Source organism: Monodelphis domestica, chromosome 2, assembly GCF_027887165.1.
Source record: "Monodelphis domestica isolate mMonDom1 chromosome 2, mMonDom1.pri, whole genome shotgun sequence".
NCBI lineage: Eukaryota > Metazoa > Chordata > Mammalia > Didelphimorphia > Didelphidae > Monodelphis > Monodelphis domestica.
The window spans coordinates 207963319-207984342 of record NC_077228.1 but is presented as its reverse complement, the minus strand read 5'-3'; the positions used below and the strand labels follow the sequence as shown (position 1 = coordinate 207984342).

General features: G+C 39.4%; 1 protein-coding gene across 4 annotated transcripts in view; it reads right to left on the bottom strand.

Annotated features, from left to right (window-relative positions):
* Positions 1-16379, bottom strand: part of TLK2 (tousled like kinase 2) — a 161685-nt gene extending 145306 nt beyond the window's left edge. The window contains exons 1-2 of one of the 4 annotated variants that reach the window (XM_007482528.2): positions 15990-16379; positions 14059-14144 (exon numbers count right to left, since the gene is read on the bottom strand). In XM_007482528.2, coding sequence (XP_007482590.1) covers positions 14059-14139 — 81 coding nt within the window. In that variant the 5' untranslated portion in view covers positions 14140-14144; positions 15990-16379. Of the gene's footprint in view, positions 1-14058; positions 14145-15690; positions 15886-15989 lie in introns of those variants that run through there. The other 3 variants (XM_007482527.2, XM_001368520.4, XM_056817042.1) reach the window with 3 other exon arrangements.
* Between the last annotated feature and the right edge of the window lie 4645 nt (positions 16380-21024).

The window sequence follows — 21024 nt, the reverse complement described above, 5'->3', positions numbered from 1 at the left end:
TGACTTAGACCCTTACCAGAATATAACCAAAAACATCAGATCATAACTAAATTTTCACATACCCCCAATAAGCACTGAGCATACTATCCTTCCTTCACTAGATATATGATTAATGCATATTTGTGGAATTCAGTGAATTTGAACATATATGGAAGATTACAATCAAAACACAAAACTACAAATTCAAAGTATGACTTTTTATAGCACTGTGAAGTATGGCTCAATGAAAGTTATTATTTTATATCAATTGCATTCCCTCTTACCTACTTACCAAAAGCAGTTACAATTCCTCAATGTTCCATCCTTAACTTAGCAATCTAACATTTTTAAAAGTTTGCCAAGTCAACTAAACCATATGAATTAGTGGCCAAATCCATTTCAAGAATTAAGATACTAGAGCAGTTGGATAGCTCAGTGAATTGAAAGTCAGGCCTAGAGACAGGAGGTCCTCAATTCAAATCTGGTCTCAGACACTTGTAATTCTGGGCAAGTCACTTAGCCCCAATTGTCCTAGCCCTTACCTCTCCATCTGCCTTGGAACTATTACTTAGTATTGATTCTAAGACAGAAGGTTAGGGTTTAAAAAAAAAAAAGAATTAAGCATGCTGAATCTTAATCATACAAAAGAAATCACAAACAAAAAAGTAGTTGAGAAGATACTTAAAACACTTACAAATTGGTCTGAAAGGTTTCTTTGTACAGATTTGTTATTTGAAAATACTAGTAGAAATAAATTGGCTTTCTCTTGTCTGCAACTTAAGTCTATATCATATTATTAGCACTTTCAGAAAACCAAAAAAGTTAAGCTGTGATTCTAAGATCAGTGCTTTGTTAAAGGATCTGCAGAAATTTAGCAAATACGAAAAAGTTCAGATTCACTATCTAAATGAAATTAGCACTAGGACAGGCCTTTGAAAAAAGAACTAGAAGTATTGACCACATTGAAATAAAAATATCTTGACTAAATCAGCATATATGTCTTAAATCATAGAAAATTACTTACTCCCAAATTCCTGAATTTTAATTTCACACAGACACACACGCATATTCCACTAAAGAAAGATGTCTCAAACTTATGAAAATTTGGAAAGGTCATGCCAATTCAGAAGTCATTTCCTGCTACTATTAACTATGCCCTGCAGTTACTGCCAGAATTATTTTCTGTTTTTAGCTTGTCAGAGCCATGGCCTCCTCTTCCTCTTGTCATGACTCTGTTCCTGTTATTTCTCTAAGATGGGAAGCACCTTTAAATATAAGGCCAATCCTTAACTCTTCTCTTCCTTTTTTATAGCCTAGAAACTACTGAGGGACTAGATATGAGGTTAAGTACGAGATGGTAAACCTATGGTACATGTGCCAAAGAGGGCTTGCAGAGACCTCTCTGTGGGCACGCTGAAGCCTCTGTCTTGGCCAGCTGGGAGACTGGCCCCACCTCCAATGTAGGAGGTGGGGCATTCTAGCCTCCCTCCACCATCTCAGGGGCTGAGCAAAACCACCATCAGAGGCTCTGGGACCACAGACCCTCCTCCACCTCTGGTTGGAGCAGCCTCTGATTGGAGCAGCCTCTGGTACACACATCCCCCCTTGTCCCACCTCCAAAAAGAAGGGTAGGATATGGGGCACACCTGAGTCTCCCTCCCTTCACCCCAGAGCTTAGCCTTGATTTGGCCAGCCAGCAACCTAGCCTGGCCCTGCCTCCAAATGCAAGGAGAGGGTATAAGTGTGGAGCTCAGCAAGGGGGAGGGTATGAGCATAGAGCTCAGCCCTATCCAACATGAATAAGGGAGTGTGGCACTCATGCCTCCCTCCACAGTCACAGGAATGGAGCACGACCAGTCACACCACCAAACGCAAGGGGAAGGTATGGGGCACTTGAGCCTCAGAAACTTCCTTCCACCTTCATTTTGGAGCTCTGACCTGACTTGGATAGTCCAGCCCTACCCCAAGCCCTAAATGTAGGGGTGGGTGGGGTACTGAATGCATTCAGGGAATGGGGCATGGCAACCAATGGAGGAATGGCATGGGCACAGTTGGAGGGGAATTGGCACAGGGTCCCTAAAAGATTCACCATCACTGTTCTAAGTGTATTTCTGATCATAAAATACAGATCAATTTCCTGAAGAAGACTCCTTTGACACAGAAACTCTTAATAATGCAATTTCTGCAATGGAAATTGGGGACTCATCATGATTTGGAGACTAATAAAACATCTGATACCCCTCTAACTCCTGCAGATGTTCCAAACATTTCCCCAACTGAGAAAGATTATCCAGATATATTCTTAAGTGACTAAGAAGAAACTAGTAGTGTCCTGAGTCAATCAGGGAAGCCTCTCTGCAGTACTCTAGGAGTCATAGAGTAAAAATGAATTCTATAAACTATTGGACCAGGATAAAGAATAGCCCATCAAATAGGGTAGATACAGAAGAATAACAACTGCTTGATCACATGGATCGATGGGGATATGATTGGGGATGTAGACTCTAAATGATCACCCTAGTTCAAATATCAGTAATATAGAAATAGGTCTTGATCAATGACAAATGTAAAACCCAGAGGAATTACACATCAGCTACCTGAGGGGATTGGTGGGAGGGGAGGGAAAGAACATGAATCTTGTAACCATGGAAAAATATTTTAAATTAACTAATTAAATAAAAATTAAAAAAAAATAGGGTAGATACAGTATAAGAATGTCCCCTATAATGTAGTCAAATGAACACATTTCTTAATAAGAATCAAAATAAACTCTTTAATATATGAAAATTTGCTCTAAAATCAAGTTACTTGCAGTACAAAACAGAACTTGTATCAAAGAGTATTTAATAAAGGAGAGAGAAAAAAAGTCTTCATTTTATATTGGAAAGGAGTATTTCAACTAATATAAGAGATAAGATTCAATTCAACTCAACAAACATTCATTAAGTGTTTAATATGTGCCAGGATAAGCACTGGAAATAGAGCAACAAAAACAAAGGTCTGGAAGGGCCCTTGGAAATTGTTTATCTAGTTCAGCCCATCATCTTACAGATGAGTAAAATGAGGTACAAAGAAGTTAAGTGACTTGATACAAGAAGTAGCATTAACCTAGATTTGAAATCTGTTCTTTTGAATCCAGATCCATCTCTCTTTCCCCTGCATCATGATTCTTCAAGACACACTTATGCCAAGATAGGCCAATCTATCAAAAATTATTTATTATATGACAGGCATGGGAGACACAAAAATGAAACAGTTCCTGCCATCAAGAAGCTTACACTTTCTCAAGGCTAAAACATGGGGAAATATAAGTAAATGCAAACAAAACCCTAAATAATTTTCAGAAGGGAGCACTAATGGTAAGAGCAAATGTCACTTCAGCTAAGCAGTGAAAGGATCAAGGTATTCTGAAGTAAAGAAGGGAGGAAGTACAAAATCAGAGAATGGAGAGGAAATATTTATGAGGACCTGTGCTTTAGGAACAGCACCTTGGGAGCTCTGTGGGTGAAGGTCTAGAGTGGTGATAACTGGAGATATAAAACCAATCAAAAGAGTGTTGCAATAGTCCAGGTGCAAGAATAAGCCCAAACTAGGTGAAAAGCATGAGTAGCAAGAAAAGGGCAGATGTGAAAGTTATTATAGTTTGCAAACCTGAATAATTAGGAAAATGGTGATGCTTTAAAAGAAATATGGAATTGGAAAGAGGGGGTAGAGAGGAAATGGAAAAAAACAAATTGTTTTGGATAGGTAAATTTGAGATGTCTACCAGTGGGAAATGCCCATTTGGCTGTTGGTGATGTAGGACAAGAGCTCAAGAGATAGCAGAATATATATAACAAGGAGTCATCTCCTTAGAGATAATTGAATACATGAGAACTAATGAGATCACACCAAGAGAAAGAGAGAAGACAAGAGGACCCAGAAGAGAGCACTGAGGTATACACAATTGAAGTGATAAGTATGATGATTTAGCAAGAAGGGAAAAGAAATGGCAGGCCAGAAAACTAAGAAAGTATAATATTATGAAAACCCAGAAGAAAAAAGGTCAAAGTGCCAAATGCTGTAGAGATCAAAAAAGTCAAGGGCTGACAGTGCTCTAAACTGGACAGGGCAATATTACAATAATCAAGTTAATTTACAGATACTTCACAGAGCTAGACAAAATAATAAAACTAAATTCATTTAGAGGGGAAAAATCTAGAATATCAAGGGAACTAATGGAAAAAAAAGATGAAGGTAGGAGTGGCACATGGAAACATCAAACTATATTACAAAAGAGTAATCATTAAAACTACTTGATCTTGAATATAAAACAGAAAAGCAGATCAATGGAACAGATTAGACAAGGAAGCAACAGAAATCATTAAATACAGTATCTCATTGTTTGATAAACCAGAAAATATAACTTTACCAAGGAAAAAATTACTTATTCAACAATAACTATGAGAGAAACTGGAAAGCAGTCTGGCAAAAATTAGGTTTAGACAAATACCTTATATCATATGCCACAATAAATTTAAAATGGATATAATATCTAAATATTAAGGATGGCAATACCATTATAAATCAGAAGAGAAACCAGATAATTTTCACAAACATGGATAGAGGGCAAATTCTTAACCAAATAAGAAATAGATAAAAATTTAATTTCCAATTACATGAAACTGAAAAACTTTTGCACAAACAGAATTAATGCAACTAAAATAAGGAGAGAACCATTCAATTAAAAATCTTTGAATCAAATGGATACAGGTATGATATCTAAGCTATATAGTAGTGAATAGATCTATTAAAAAAAACAAAAATCTTTTCCCAATAAGATAAATAGCCAAGAATATACAGTCCTCAAAATAGCTACAAATCACAACATAAAAGAATATCCTAAATCACTAATAATAAGAGAAATCCAAATCAAAACAACCTTAAGATTTTATCTCACATCCAACTAGTTGGCAAAGATATCAAAATAATAGGTTTATGAAAGATGGAAACACTGAATTTTTGGTAAAGCTGTGAATTGGTCTAACTATTCTAAAAAACAATTTGTAATTATACAAATATTGTGACTAAAATGTCCATACTTTTAAACCTTAAGATCCCACACTTCTAGGTCCATACCCCAAAACTCAATGACAAAAAGATTCCAAACACAACAAAATATTTATAGTGGTACTTTGCAAGTAACTGGAAATGAAATGTGTTCACTCACTGAGAGATGGCTGTGATAAAAGAAAAAATGAAGATGATGACTACATGAGAAAATGTGAATTGATGAAAAATGAAGTAAGCAAAGCCAACAAAACAATATGCACAAGGGGGCAGTTAGGTAGCTCAGTGGATTGAGAACCAAGCCCAGAGACAGGAAGTCCTGGGTTCAAATTTGATTTCAGACACTTCATAGCTGTGTGACCCCTGGGCAAGTAACTTGACCTCCATTGTCAAGCCCTTACCACTCTTCTGCCTTGGAACCAATGCACAGTATTGATTCTAAGACAGAAGGTAAGGGTTTAAAAAAACTAATATGCACAATTCCAAAAATGCAAATGGAAAGAACCACAAAAAATTCAAAAGTAAATATTTTGAAATTACAAAGAAATATGAGAAGATAAATTTCTCCTTCCCATTCTATTAAAGTTTAGAGAACCTTCATGTGAAATACCGTATATAATATTAGCCTTTTTAATGTGTTAAGTTTTGCTGAACTTTAAAAATTCTTTAATATGAGAAATGGTTCTTTAATAAAAAGCACAGTTCAAGCAGAAAGTAACTCTAAAACAAAAGATATCAATAAAAATGTATTAAGTGAAAAAAGATAAGATAGTGAGGAAAAGCCATTCACAGGGCAATTAAGAAATCATTAGTAACTTTGGAGAGAGCAATTTCAATTGGGTGATGAAACTGAAAGCCATCGATAGCAAAGGATTGAGAAGTGAGAAGAAAAGAAGCAAGAAGTAGAAGCAACAAAAATGTAATTTTTTTTCTAGGCATTTGGCTGTAAAAGGGAAGAGGAATATTAACAGCAGCTTAAGGAAATGGCAGAGCAGGATTTTTTTTTTTTAACACAGTGGGGACACCGGGGCAGGTTTTCAAGCAGAAAGGAACTAGTAACTAAAACTGAGGCAGAAGTTTGAAGAGAGAGGTGACTGCAGGGAATCCAAAAGAAATGAGATCAAGAGTATAAGTAAAAGGGTTATCCTTAGTGAGAATCTCTCCCTCTGACAGAGAGGATGGAGGATGATTTGATTCTGATTTGCAGAAAGAGAAGGAGCTCACTGTGAATGGCTTCTATTTTCCTCAGTCAATTGTGAGGTAAGGTTTGAGAGATGGAGAAGTGTAAAGAAAGAAAAGGGGAGGAGTATAAGGAGCTTGAAATAACATGTTCAACAGCCTTACTAGAATAGGAATGTCAATTCGGAACAGGTCACACCATAAAAATGATTTGATGAGGGGGTAGCACAGCAGAGTAACAGACCTGGGGTCAGGAGAACTTAAGTTCAAATCCAGTCTCAGACACTTCCTAGCTGTGTGAACATGAGCAAGTCATTTAATTCCAACTACCTAGTCCCTGCCTCTATGATAATTAGATAATAATGAGATAAATTACCATTCACAACTATGATTAAAGGAAGAATTACTTTCCAAACATGGGACAGAACTGACAAAAGAAATCATTTACATTACATGATATTAAAAAGCTTTTACACAAACAAAATCAATACAACTAGGTAAGGAGGGAAACCATATTTGTATCAAATACTGGATTAGGATCTGATATTTAAGATATAAAAGGCATAAATATATATAAGAAGAATCACTCTGTTGGACAAAAAGAATTCTCAAAAGATGACTACAAGGGGGCAGCTGGGTAGCTCAGGTCCTAGGTTCAAATCTGGCCTCAGACACTATAAGAGTGTAAGGCAGGTGTCTAAAGATGTTTACCCAACCAAATTAAAAAGTAATTGGGAAGTTTTTAGCAAAATAAAGATATACTACAATATTGATAATGTTAATTTGTAGTTTTCTAAGTCAATATTTGACCACTAGAATCCAGTTCTAGTTGACTTTAACTGGTATGAGGAACTACCTCTGTCAATTTAGAGTAGCATCTACTCTGTAATTTATAATCTTAAAGAGTTACCTAGGACTAAGAAGTTCTATGACTTACCCAAGGTCATAAAGCGGGTATATTCCAGCTCACTATTCACTATGCTAAAAACATTCCATAAGTATCAAAGGCAGAAACTGAATCCACATATTTCTGATTCTGAGGCCAGCTACTCAACTATGGCCATATCTCAACTATTTCCATCATATTTATATACCTCATAGGGTACCCATTCTTACTGTACCATAATAAACAATGAACAGGAAGAATTCAAAAGCATAGGAAGATTTATATGAACTGATACACAGTAAAATAAGCAAAAGCAGGCAATAAATACAATATAAAAGAAAAGAACCCCAAAACTAAACACCACAATTATTATGATGAAGGTTAGCCCTGGAAAAGAATTTTTAAAAGGCACATTCCTCTCTCCTCTATGCAGAGGTAAGGGTCTAAAGTTTGTGAAATTTATACACAGTCTCAGGTTGTTGATATGTTAGATGGAAGCTCTACAGAACTGCTTTTCCCCCTCCTTTTTAAAATCAAAAGATGGCTTACTGGGTAGGGAAGAAATAAATATGTAATGTGATGTAAAAATTAAAGCTGTCCATAAAATTCAGATGGTTTTTATAAACTGCAAATGGAAGCAAATGAAGTGAGTGGGAAGGAGATGATGGCTTGGTAAAAGCATTGAACGCTGGACGGATTACAGAGGCCACAGTGAGGCCAAAGAGATTTAAGACCAATAAAATGCCAAAAGAATGAGGAAAGAAAGAATAATAAATTAATAAAGTTGAATGGAGGAATTTCTGAACTCTGTATCACTGAATTATAACACTTGTGGATATCCGTAACATCACTAGATAGCTGAAGGAGAAGATTGGTGCAAATCATGGAAGTCAAGGAAATTGATGAATTAGTAAGTCATAGTATATAAAAGAGTATGAAAATGTATATTGAAATCCCATTGACAAAAGGCAAGGGTTGGGGTTGGGGTGAAGATTATGAGCATGACCTGAAGGCTGATGGATAATCACAACCAGGATATGATTAAAGTGACAAATCTTAAAGAAATATACCTTAAAGGAAGATAAGTTGCTAAGTAACAGCAGCAACAAAGATCTGGAAATGACTGTGGTGAGTAAGGAGAAAGACCCTTCCTAGTCCAGTATCTTGGAGAAGAGTAAATGAGAAAGGAGACAATTTAAAAGATGTATCCACTGCTGGAAGGGACTGCCATCAAAGCTATTTAAAATCTTCTGGAAGGAGCCAAATCACCCAGAGTGCCAGAAGATGAACAAAACATGAGAGGAAAAGCTCTACAAAAGGAAAGTGTGTTAATGACAGAACAAGAAAGTTCCAGAGAGCATAGTGAAAGAAATGGGCAGAGGGAACTTGTGAAGGATAAGACATAAAAAAAATTGGACATAAAAGAATGGGGTATAACAGTGGGGGACAGGAATGGATTTTGCTGCATCACCAGGATTGGGAGAGGAGTAAATGAACAAAGTATCTTATGAATGGAACATTCATGCTCAAAAGGGTGCATGAGCCTAAAACTCCCTGAAGATAGCAAAAGGCTTCCTTCTCTCTTCTAGATAAGTATTAAACAAAGTAAGGGAGCACAGAAAAGGTATAAGTCTAAGGCCTTAGGGTTAAGTATAACAAATCTATGAGTACAATTTCTTTAAAAAAAAATCACTAGAATATAGACTATTATACATTTCAAATTCCTGTTAGTTATAATTTTTACCTGCAAAAGTTTTTATAATCATTTATCAAATAGAAGATACTTTACATCTAAATTTATGATAAATTGTAACCATGCTTCCATATTAAACAATTAACAATGTATAATTAATGCCACGAATTCCCATATGCTGCACTCATTCACTACTAGTATCTATACTTTTCTACACCGCATTTTAAAAAGTCAAGTCTTACAAGCTCTAAAAGATCAAATGTCAATAAACCATAGTCCTAAATGGCAATTAGATCCTCTCCCAAAGAAACCTTTCCCCATCTTTATAAGAGATGGATGTCTAAAACATTTCTTTTCTTGATTATGTGACCTTAGCCAGCCTCTTAACCTATCAGTGCCCCCAGAAAACCTCTAAGACACAACAACATTTGCTCATTTGCTTCAGTAGAGAGTATTTCCCTACTAAAAACCTAAAAACAAAGACCAATCTGTACTTTTCATTATGGAAAGAAGAGGAGACACCAAAAAAAGCCATAGCTATGATGTATAAGAATATATAAAAGCATCATAAACATGAAAAATACTTCCTTTTATCTATATAGAGACTATATGCTTGATGAGTTACTACAATCAATACTTAAAGAAGTGGGATGTGTCTCACATGTCCAAGTGAAAAAGTGAGGAAATGTGAACTTTTATCTATGAACCAATTTAACTGATTTACTTTGAAAAAGGGTAGTTTCGGTCACTCTTAAAAAATAAAATGGAATTCTACCTCACCTTAACTCATTACAAGAAGAAAATTTTAACCCTAGAGCTGCTCCTAGACCACTCAAAAAGTTATCTACACTAGTCCCCATTCAGGAAATTCATCTTAAAGAGTATAATTTAGAGAAAGGGAACATAGTACAATGTATAGTTTGTCTCAAAGCCAGAAGGACCCACATTCAAGTCCCATCTCTAACACACACAGGTACTATGACCCTGAAAAAAATCATTTAACCTGCCAGTGCTCTAGGCAACTCTAAAAAAACTATTAGTTACAGACCAGATATCAACAACCATTGGGAGTTTCCTCTCCAGAGACTCCTTCACACCAAAGAAATCACAGGTCCAGTCTTCATCTTTATTTATATGTGTGTATACAGTCCATCCCAAAAACAAATATAAAATATTTTAGACCAGCTGTGGTAATGAAAGTCAGTATGGCACAGGTAACAGGGTAACTGAATACTATTCCAAGTATCTATGGAAAGTGAGGAATCATGAAAAAACTTGAATAAGCACAATGGACATATATGTTTGGTCATGTTGTTTAGACTTTGCTTTTGTAAAGTATATCCAATTCAATTGTGCTCCACACTGTGAATTTTAAAAGTCTCCATCTTGGTCTAGCACCCAAAAATTGTGCACACCCACACTACACGGGCATGTGCTAGTCAATGACAAATCAGAAATAACTAACTGCCCACCTGGGCTGTCCTAAGCCAAGCTAGAGCCAACCATTGGCATTTGTGAGACACAGGAAGTGAGGTAGGGAACAGCCTCTGGTATTCGCTCACTTCCTGTGGAGAGAGCGAGACGGTTGTTGGTGTTAGGAGCTTGGACAGGGAGGATGCCCGCAGACAGCTTTCCTTCAGAGCGGTCACGTGAGTTAAGGACTGATTCTTTCCACCTTGGCCCTCTGGGCCTAGAACTCCCTCTGCCTTGGTCAGAGGTTGAGTAGCCCCTTTCCCTTTTCTCCTCTCTCCTTCTCTCCCTCTCCTTTCCCTACTCCCAGTGTGATTAAACCTCCATAAACTCCATTCTGACTTGAGTGTTTCATTTTAGGAATTTCATAAGTAAATTCCTTGGCAGCCATTGTTCAATATTACATAAATCCTGTAGCCACAATTTTAACCATTATAATATTATAACCTCTCCCAGAAGCCTAAAATTTCTACCATTACAACACCCACCAAAAAAAGTGTCATAATTAAAGAGCTATAATGACTAGCAATTTAAACATCTATCTAATTTGAACCTATGACGTAGACATTTACTTTCTTCCTTCTATGGAAATCAGAAAGTGCATAAATAGTCATGAACAGTTAAAAAAACAGAAACAGTCCAAGAGGTTGTGCCAATCCCACTAGATGGCACTAATTCAGGGAAGTACCTCTATTTTCTCAAGATGCAAGTAAAACCTGTCTCAGGTCTTTGAAAAACTGAAATCTAACATGGGTACCTCAAAATCATGATTATGAGGAACCTGTACTCCAGTCAGGAAATTCAAAGTAGGGAATAAATTTTCCAAAAAAGTATCTTCTTCACTCCAGTTTTCCTTTCTTCACCTCAAATAAGGGCATTTAAGGGTTACAATGACTTATTAATGGCAGGTAAAAGAAGCTAAAAACTACCACAAAATGGAAGTTTTGCTCTAATTCAACCTATGACATAATTTATCAAAGTTTCTTTCAGTTTCCCTGTTACCACAAACCTTTCTATCTGCTCCTTTTAAAACATCATTCCTTTCAATCAATATAGTTTTACTTGGAAATAATAAAATTATAGAAAACTAGTGATAAAAAACAAGCAGGGCTTCTTCCCTTTGCACAGAAATACCAAAGCAAAACTTGCCATTTTGCAGTTGAAAGGCTAATACTATCTTAAATTTTGTTGGGGATTGAAACTGTCTTCCATCTCCTCCTTCATACTCCCCAATACACATAGATATAGATATTATCAATGCCAAAAGTTCAAACAGTGAAGGACAGATCATGGAATCTAAAACTGAAAGGGATCTCAGACCTCAACTAGTCACAGTATAATAGATTAAAGCTGGAAGAGAGATCATCTAGTTCAATCTCTTCTTTTACAGAAAAACTGAGTTAAGTGACTTGTCCAAGGTCATATAGGATAAATAGTGAAGAATAACAATAGCTCTCGTTTTTATAGAGCTTTTAATTTTACAAAGTGTTAACAAAACACTTCACACATATTATCTAATTTGATGTCCTAAATATACTTTTCCCCAAAAATATATACTTTTAACATAATTAACTATTCTTACAAACTGTTTCACAATTCTCTCAAAAATATGTAATTTAAGAGTCCTAATAAATAATTTATCTTTCTTTCTTCCTCCAGAATAGAACTCGTAATTTTCTTTTACATATGGTTTTTTCTACCATGCAATATTGCAATGAACTCATTTTAAAGATAAGAAACAAAAAGGTTAAATGACTGATAAAATGCTACACAGGTAGAAGGCAGTACAGCTAAGAATGAATCAGTGAATCAAAAAGTACCTACTGGGGGCAGCTGGGTAGCTCAGTGGATTGAGAGCCAGGCTTAGAGACCGGAGGTACTAAGTTCAAATCTGACCTTAGCCACTTCCCAGCTGTGTGACCCTGGGCAAGTCACTTGACCCCCTTTGCCTAGCCCTTACTGGCTCCAATACAGAAGGTAAGGGTTAAAAAAAAAAAGTACCTACTATGGGGGATATACAATGTTCATCAAGTTCTGGAGATGCAAATATAAAAAATGGGACAGTCTCAGACATCAAGGAGCTTACATTTTAGTAGGAGAATACACCATACTCCAAGGGAAATGGTAGCCAGGAAAGAGCATTTTGGCCTGGAGTGATATATTCAGCCATAAATAGTGAATTGTCAAGTTCTTTCCAAAAGCAAAACTGACCTTAGTAAAAGCTCCTTCCCAAAACGTCATTCTACTTCTTAATAATAGCAATGATAACAAAGTCCAATGTGTAAAACTCCAAACAATTTGGATATAAACTTATATTAATATCTAGGAACTTTATTCTACATAAGAACATTGGACATATATAATTTTCTAAATCACAATGTTCTTTGAGTATTCAACTGTGCCAAAATACAATATTTTCCCAGTAGAAAAGTCTCTCATGGAAATCTTAGCTAAAGGGACAGATAGGTGGCTTAGTAGATAAGAGAACCAGGCCTGGAGACAGAAAGGTTCAAATTTAACCTCACACTTCTTAGCTGTGTGACCCCGTGCAAGTCACTTAACCAAAAATGCCTAGCCCTTCCCACTCTTCTGCCTTGGAACCAGTATTGATTCTAAGATGAAAGGTAAAGGGTTTCGTTTTTTTTCAAAGAAAGAATTCTTAGCTGAAGCCACAGGGAACACCCCAATTACATTTAGTAATAATAATCAACATGAACAACTTGATAAGACAAAGTCCAAATCTATAGCTTCTTCAGATTATTATAAAAATTAAGAAAAGTGGCTTTGAATTGTCAATAATCCCTAAAGGTAAGAACTAAAAAGTTTACACTAAGTCCAGAAAACCTAATCATCTACCACCAGAACCAAACTTGTAAACAAGATGCATATACATAGACGCACATCAAAGCCTGGAGAACCAAACCCTGGAGAACACCTTCTACCTAAAAAAGAGTTCACAAAGTTTAATCTTAAATAGGTTTGTTTTGTACAATCAATTCACCAAACCAGTTATAAAATATTTCTTGACAAAAGTTAATCTACTAGAATAAAGAATGGCCTACAACATGGTGATCCACATTTTAAAAAAATTTTTAAGAAATTTTTTAAATTTATGAAAATGGGGGGAAGCTGGGTGGCTTATTGGATTGAGAGTCAGACCCAGAGACAGGAGGTTCTGGATTCAAATTTGACCTCAGACACTTCCCAGCTGTGTGACCCTGGGCAAGTCACTTAACCCCCATTGCCTAGTCTTTACCACTCACTCTTCTGCCTTAGAACCAATGCACAGTATTGATTCTAAGACAGAAGGAAAGGTTCTGGTTTTTTTTTTAATTTATGAAAATGTACTGGAATACATGTTACTCAAACCAACACATGCCATTTCCTAATCTCATTCTATTCTCCAATCTCTCTAAAGAAAAGTAATGTATGAGTGACAAAGTAGACTGGACACTAGATAACTAAAAGGAAATTTGCTATATTGTTGAGTGTGAATTTTTGCAAACTTAGGATATGCAGAATTTCAATGCTTGGAAAGTATTAAAAAAGTCTCAAACTAGAAAGTTTAAGAAGTACAATGTACCATGATACTACTATATGATTGATATTTTCTCTAAGAAAAACAGAAATGCTTGACAAATATGAAACTTGACACAAGTATGTGTATTATTTAAAAAAACAAAAACAAAAACCACAGGTGCAAAAGAAATTGAGTGATTTACAAAAAGTATGCCATATATAAATAAAATCAGAGTTTAACTTAGACTAGGAAACTGTGTTCATTAGCATCACTTTTACTCACCTTACTAACACCTACTCCAGTGAACCTGGCTTCTAAAAGTTCTTGTCGCCTTGGGTCCAAGCTATGCAATTCTTCCATCATTTCTACTGGAAAGAAAAAAAAAGATGTGAGAATATGAAAACTTCAAAATGGAAAAAAAATATTTTGACAAAATTCAATAGTGACTTTATCACTGAATGGTCAAATGAAACTTCTCCCCTCAAATTTAATACAGCACACATTAAGCAATACATTTTATTAGCTACAAAGAAAATAAAATGCTATTTAGAAGTCCTTTTACAACTTTCAGAATGTCTTATTTAATCTGAAAAACATGAGCTATCAAAATACAAAGATTTCAATTCTCTCTTATAAGTTGTGAAAAGCAGGGGCAAAATGGAAAATATGGGTTTTGCCCCACCCCACTCCAAAGAAAACATGTACCAAACATGAATTTGAGTAGGTGATTTTGGATTTTTCTTTCCCTATGAGATAAAGATATGAATCATTAATGGTAATGTCATAAGACTATAGAATGAATCATAAGTCACAGACGACTCTAAAGAATACTATATTTCTTTGAAGAGGTCTCAGGAGAAAAGGCTTTGCTCATTTTTAATGTAATGGGGTACTGATGACATCCTTCACTGAAAGTAGAGTATACATATCCATACTTAAAATCATCCTTTTTCTAATTCTTTTTTCTGACCACTCCCTGCAGCACTATATTTCCCTAGACTCTACACATCTGTCTTTTAGCACTCCTTCCAAGCAGGGAGGGGCAAGAGGACACCATATCTAAAACTGCACTTATTACTAAATAGCATACAAGCTACTCTCAGCAAATCTATTCATTTATATTCTATGACTAACCCCTGCAAATAAGACCCATAGGAAAGCTCTGGCACAAAATGAAAGGAGGGGGGAGATGTACCACTATTATAGTTGACACCTTCAAACACCAAGTTAACCAGTTAGGAGGATGCAATAGGAGGAGTAAGTGGGAAGAGGAGGAGGATTTTAAAGTTCACTGGATTCATGAATCAAACCTCCCCTTGGCAATCTAACATGCCCACAATTTCCAGTAACAACCAATATATACATCCTTCCAGTTTCATTTCCCTTCTCTTGCTGGATTAAGAGCCTAGGCCACAGGAGGGAGAAATGGTAGGTAAAATTAAAGTTTCATCGCACCCCTTCCCATTACACATACACAAGCATAAACACATTAAAGTGTAGCGGAATTCTAATGAGCAAACAGGGAGGCAAATACCACAAAAGACTTTGAGCTCCCCTCAAATAACCGGCCTTCCTCGAAGTCTCGCCCTTCCCATTAACCGAGGCCGGTTTCGCAAAGGTTGCATCCTTCTCTCAAACCACGAGATCCATCGGACCTTTTCCAACTCCCATCCCCAGCCCAGGCCTAGAAAATAACGCCTTGGCCGTTGCTGAGTTTAATGTCAAATCACGTTTAAAAAAAAAAAGCCCCTAGTCTTTCTCCAGCCTCCGCTCTGGGTAAGCCCCGGGGCCGGGCCAGAAATCTAGCCCTCCCGCCAGCCGCCAGCCCAGGGCCTCGCAGCGCAGCGGCTGGCTGGGCCTGCTCGCAGAGCTCGCCGCCAGCCGCCTGCAAACTTTCCCCAACTTCGGCCCCACCTGTCAGGCAGGGCAGGGCAGGGCAGGAGGCCGAGTGAGCGAGCGGCCGGGCCCCCGGGGGTCGAGGTGAGGTCTGCAGGCTGGGGATATCCTGGCTCCGCCGGCTGCACCCACCCGGGCTGCTGTGGGGCCTCGTCCCGGGAAGCCTCAGGCCCAGCTCCCAGATCCATGTGCGCCTGGGGAGCCCCGGGGACGGTTACGAGCGCCCCGGCCCGCCCGGCCCAGCCTCGGCCACAACCCCAGCCAGCCCCGGCCGGGCGCCTTCCCCCGCCCCAGGCTCGGCTCGGCCGCGCTCTCACCTGCCGCCGCCGCCGCCGCCGCTCCTCCCTGGAGGGGCCCCGACCCAACCCGACCCGGCTCCGGGCCGCTCCGCTCTTCCCCTGGGCAGGCCCGGGGCGGAGCCGGGGCCTCTCCTGAGCGCCGCAACCCCCCGCCCGGGCAGCCGCCGCCGGCGCCGGGCTCCACGCGAGGGCGGGCGGGCGGGGGAGGGAAGGAGGGAGGGAGGAAGGGAGACGGGGAGGGGGAGGGGACGGAGAGGCCGCAGATCCCCGGGCTCGCGTACCGAGCCGGCTGCCCGAAGGGGCTTGGGGCCGGGGAGGCCGTGGGGGGGCCGCGGAACCGGCCTCCTGGCGCCGGACAAAGGCCAAGGAAGGCGCGGGGATAGGGGTGCCTGGCCCGAAGGTGGGGCGGGGGGGGGGGGGAGCCCGGGCGAGGCGGCGCCGGGAAAGGGGGGGGGCTGGGCTGTGGAGGGTCGGAACCGCAGAAGCCTGGGACCCGCCTCCGGCCCCTTAATCCGGATCGGTTCGGTCCGGATTAGTAGTGATCGGTGTAAACACACTAGTGAAACCGCGTGTTCCCTCGCGAGATTTGCACGGCGGAGAGGCGGGGGTGGGGGTGGGGGGGAGACAGTGGTGGTGTCGGTGGTGCTGGTGCTGGTGGTGGTTGTGGAAGGGGGGGTGACAGAGACGCCGGGGGGAGGGGGAGGGAAAAAGGTGGGGGAGGGGGCGTCCCGCTGCCCCGATCGCGCGTCAGCCAATCAGCAGCCGGGCTGGGCCGACGGGCAGGGGTTAACGCGGCGCCCCGGCGGAGGAGGCCATAGTGGCTGCTGCCTTGCACAGCGGCTGCCAGAAAGAGGTGGGCTAGCCAGCTGACCGGAGGACTGGCGGCTTGTGGCCCTGTTGGGAGCGCGCCCTCTGGCCGCAGTGGCAGCAGCTTCACAAGACGGAGTCTCTGGAGGGAGTCCCTGGCGTTCACCGTCCCCTTGAAGTCTTTGTGATACCGGCAAATGCCTACTTGCACACGCCGATGGGGATGACTTGGGAGGGGAGAGAGAGTGAAGACCCCCCCCATCCCAGGGGTCCAGCGGGCTGTCTCTTGGAATCCCCAGGCTCTGCCTGTTCTGATCCCCAGGGGGCGGCAGCTGCTTCTCTGAGGGATGGGCTCTAGGGTAACAGTCCTTAGACTTGTCGGGGAGGATTCAGAGCATCCCCCAACCCTCCCCCCAAGATAATTAAATTTTTTTCGTTTTTATTATTACTATTAACAGATCAGGCCTACCCCTCCCTGTTCACGAGCCCTGAGCTGAGCTGCCCCCTACCCCCCGCAGCGACCCCGACCTTCCCTCTTTTGAAAGTTGGCAACCCACTAATTCCACGTGGAGCTCCGTTGGAGGGAGCCTACTTGAGGGACAAAGGGTTCCCTGGGGTCCAAACGCGCCCCCATACCCACAATTATGCAGCCTTCTGAAAGCAGCGGGGAGGAGGGATTAGGCACTGCAAAGGCTCTCTTCCCAAAGGTGTGGGGAAGAAGCTTACATTTCAACTTTTAGTAAAAACATTGAACTGTGAGGGTATCCCAAAGGGCCAGGGGAGAGGGGGAGGGGAACGGAGTAAACAGCCCTGCCCCCATCACTGAAAAGTTTTCCCCTCCCATTGTGTAAAAAGAAAGTTGAAAGAGTTGTTGGTTTGCTTATAGTTCTAGTAGGCCATTCTTAAAATGGGAACTTGTATACTGGAGTGAAGTAGTAGCCATTCTTATCATCAGAGAAAAACATTCTGCTCTGGCTCCTAACCAAATGAGAGTTAGGAGATAAGCGTTAACTAAAATGTCCCATTTTTATTTTCCTCTGAAATTTTCCTCTGCAGATTCCTATAATTGATCGAGGAATGCAGCTGAACAGTAAAATTCTGACATACTTTGAAAGATTGAAAACTTACCCGCTTGAACTTTTGTGGGAAGTTCTGAATGGAGCTTCTATGCCAATAACTACTTACGTTCAAATCTATTAGTAGAATGGAGCCTATTATTAATGGAAAAATTGTGCCAAAGAAGTAGCATAAAACCATTAGAGGAGAAACTAGAAAAGGAAGACTAGAAAAGAGAAAAAAAAACGTTGACTTACTTATTTGACTTCCTTCTCCAACTTTTCATAACCCAGGGACAAGTGGTGGTGGGAGCAAGGTAAAAATACACATTATCAGTGGCCCATTGATATGTAATCTGAGTGACTCATAACCTTAAGAGGTCAGCTAGTCTAGTCACCTGACCTACTAAGACCTTTCCTGATCCCACAAGTTGTTAGTGCTCACCTAGGCTCTACAGAAATTACTTTGTATTTTTTCTATATCCATGTTATATCTTCTAGTTGAATTTAAGCTCCATTTGAGCAGGGACAGTTTCCTTTTCTTTTGTCTTTGTATCTCCAACCCCAATTGCTATGGCTTGGAAATAGTAGCTATTTAAATGTTTTTAATTGTTTGAAATATAGATGAGGAAACTGAGGCCCTGAAAGAGGTAGTGAATTGCTTCCAAGTTCAGAGGTAGTAAACAGCAAAGGAGGATTCAAATCCAGATCTTGTAACTTCATATGTATCAGTTTCAATTATGCATCATCTCTCCATTAAACCAACAAACTTTCCTGCTTTTTGGTTATTTGTTTATTTGTTTTGAAACTTTGAAAAAGCAGATGTTAATTCAGAACAGGAAACAGAGCACTTAATATTAACATATGAGGTCCTTCTACTAAGTGGAGGGAGGAGGGAATTAGATATATTCTGACTACCAAAAAGAGCTACATTAAAATTATACTATGACAGCCTTTATACTTTTCCATGGAATGGATCTTTGATTTCATGCTTCCACTAATGGTGTGGATCACAACTCAATCAAGCTCCTAGTTCTGTCTTCCCCCAAATCCAACAAAGAGGGTTTATCTAATGGTCTGGGACCTTCCTCTAGATTTCTTGGGGCCAGGGATGCAAAGTGGTTGTACATCATTTTTCCTCTCACCAATTTCCTTTCATGGTTACATCTCCCATGGTTTTATACCATTTCTTTGGCACAATTCATTAGTAATGGGAATTTTACACAGCATGCAGTTCAACTCGGAGATTCAAAGTAGAAATCCCTACAATAACATACTTGATAAGTATGATCAATTAATTTCATCTTGGCTACTTCCCATGATCCAGAACTCACTTTCACAGACTTACAAGGCAGCACATTACATTAGATTTTTTTAATAGCAGAACTTAGTTTCTCAGGTCATCTAGCCATCTCAGGGTATGAAAGAGAACCAGGTCTGGAGACAGCAAGTCCTGATTTCAAAAGAGGTTAAAGACACTTCCTAGCTGTGTGACCCTGGGAAAATTACTTAACACCAGCTGCCCAACCCATACCACTCTCTTGCTTGGAATGGATATTTAGAGTGAATTCTAAGACAGAAGATAACGGTTTCAAATAAGGAAAACAAAATCTGTTTGTTTTCCTTTCAATTTTTCTCCTTCTACCTTTTGTAGTTAAAAAGAATAAATCTAATTCTTCTTTATGGCATTCCTTCATATACTTGAAATAGACTAATACTATCATATATTTAGAACTAGCCAGTAACTTAGATCCAATCATTCAACAAGTAATTATCAAGTATTTACTATATGCCAGGCACTGTGCTAAGAACTAGATATAAAGAGAAAAGTAAAAATAGCCCTTTCATTCAAGAAGCTCACATTCTAATTGGGGTGGGAGAACAATATGAAAATAACTGCACAAAAGCATATATGTACATAAATATATATATATATATAAATCATGTATACATATATGATAAATTTGAAATGATCTCCAATGGAAAGTATGAAGGAGAACTAAGAAAGGTTTCTTGTAGAAAGTGGGATTAGCTGATTTGCAGTAAGCCAGGAAGTGGAGGTAAAATGAAAAGCATTACAAATATGGGAGACAGCCAGTGAAAATACATAGTCAGGAGGTAGAAGTGTCTTATGCCAGAAATAGCAAGGATCACAGTGTCACTAGATTGTAGAAGAATAGCAAGGAAGCTATGTCACTGGATTGTAGAATATGAAGAGGAAAGTGCAAGAAGACCTAAGGGCTATGAAGGAGGCAATTTATTAAGGGCTATAAGAACCAAACAGAGGATTTTATATTTGATACTCAAATGTCATCTAATCCAGCACCTTCATTTCATAGATAAGGACATGGAGGCCTGAAAAATTGAAGGAATTTGTCCAAAATCGTTCAATAGTAAGTGTCCGAGAGAGGAGGTCCTGAGTTTATACTGACCTCAGACACTTCCTAGTTTTTTGACCCTGGGCAAGTCACTTAACTCCAATTGCTTAGCCCTTACCACTCTTCTACCTTGGAACCAATACCTAGTATCAATTCTAAGACAGAAAGTAGGGTTTAAAAAAAATAATAAGTGGCAAAGCCAAGATTTGAACCAGGTTCTCTCTCTATACCCAACAATCTACCTATCATGTCCCCTCTAAATTTCTTCTCCAGGCTAAACAATTCCAGCTCTTCATAATGGCAGGGTTTTCAAAACTTTTTAGCATTCTGGTTATCAGTCTCAGGGCTAAATCTAGTTTATAAATGTCTGACCTAAAATAAATATGGGTTTTGATTTGAAGGAATAATTTGGAACATAGAGAAAATCTCTTTTCCCTAAGGCATGTCCGATTTGGAGTACAAAAGTCCTTATTCCCCTTCTCTTTCAGAGGCCCAGATTACTTTTCTTAAAATAAGAGAACAAGGCTGGATGAACTCCAAGTTTCTTCCAATTCTGAGAGTGGGAGCCTCATCACAGCTATGTCTCCTGCAGCCCACATCTAGCTAAGGATCCTACCTAAGAATCTGATGGGTTCTAGAGGGCAAAGGACTTGGGTACTATGGTGATAAACATCTTATAGATGAAAATAACAAATGTCAACAATAGGAAGGGCATAGGAAATGTTGTACATCATTTCCTGAAGAAAGGCAGATATTTTCAAAGCAAACATTCTTGCTATCATATGGTTACCTTCTCATAACTCATTTTGACAT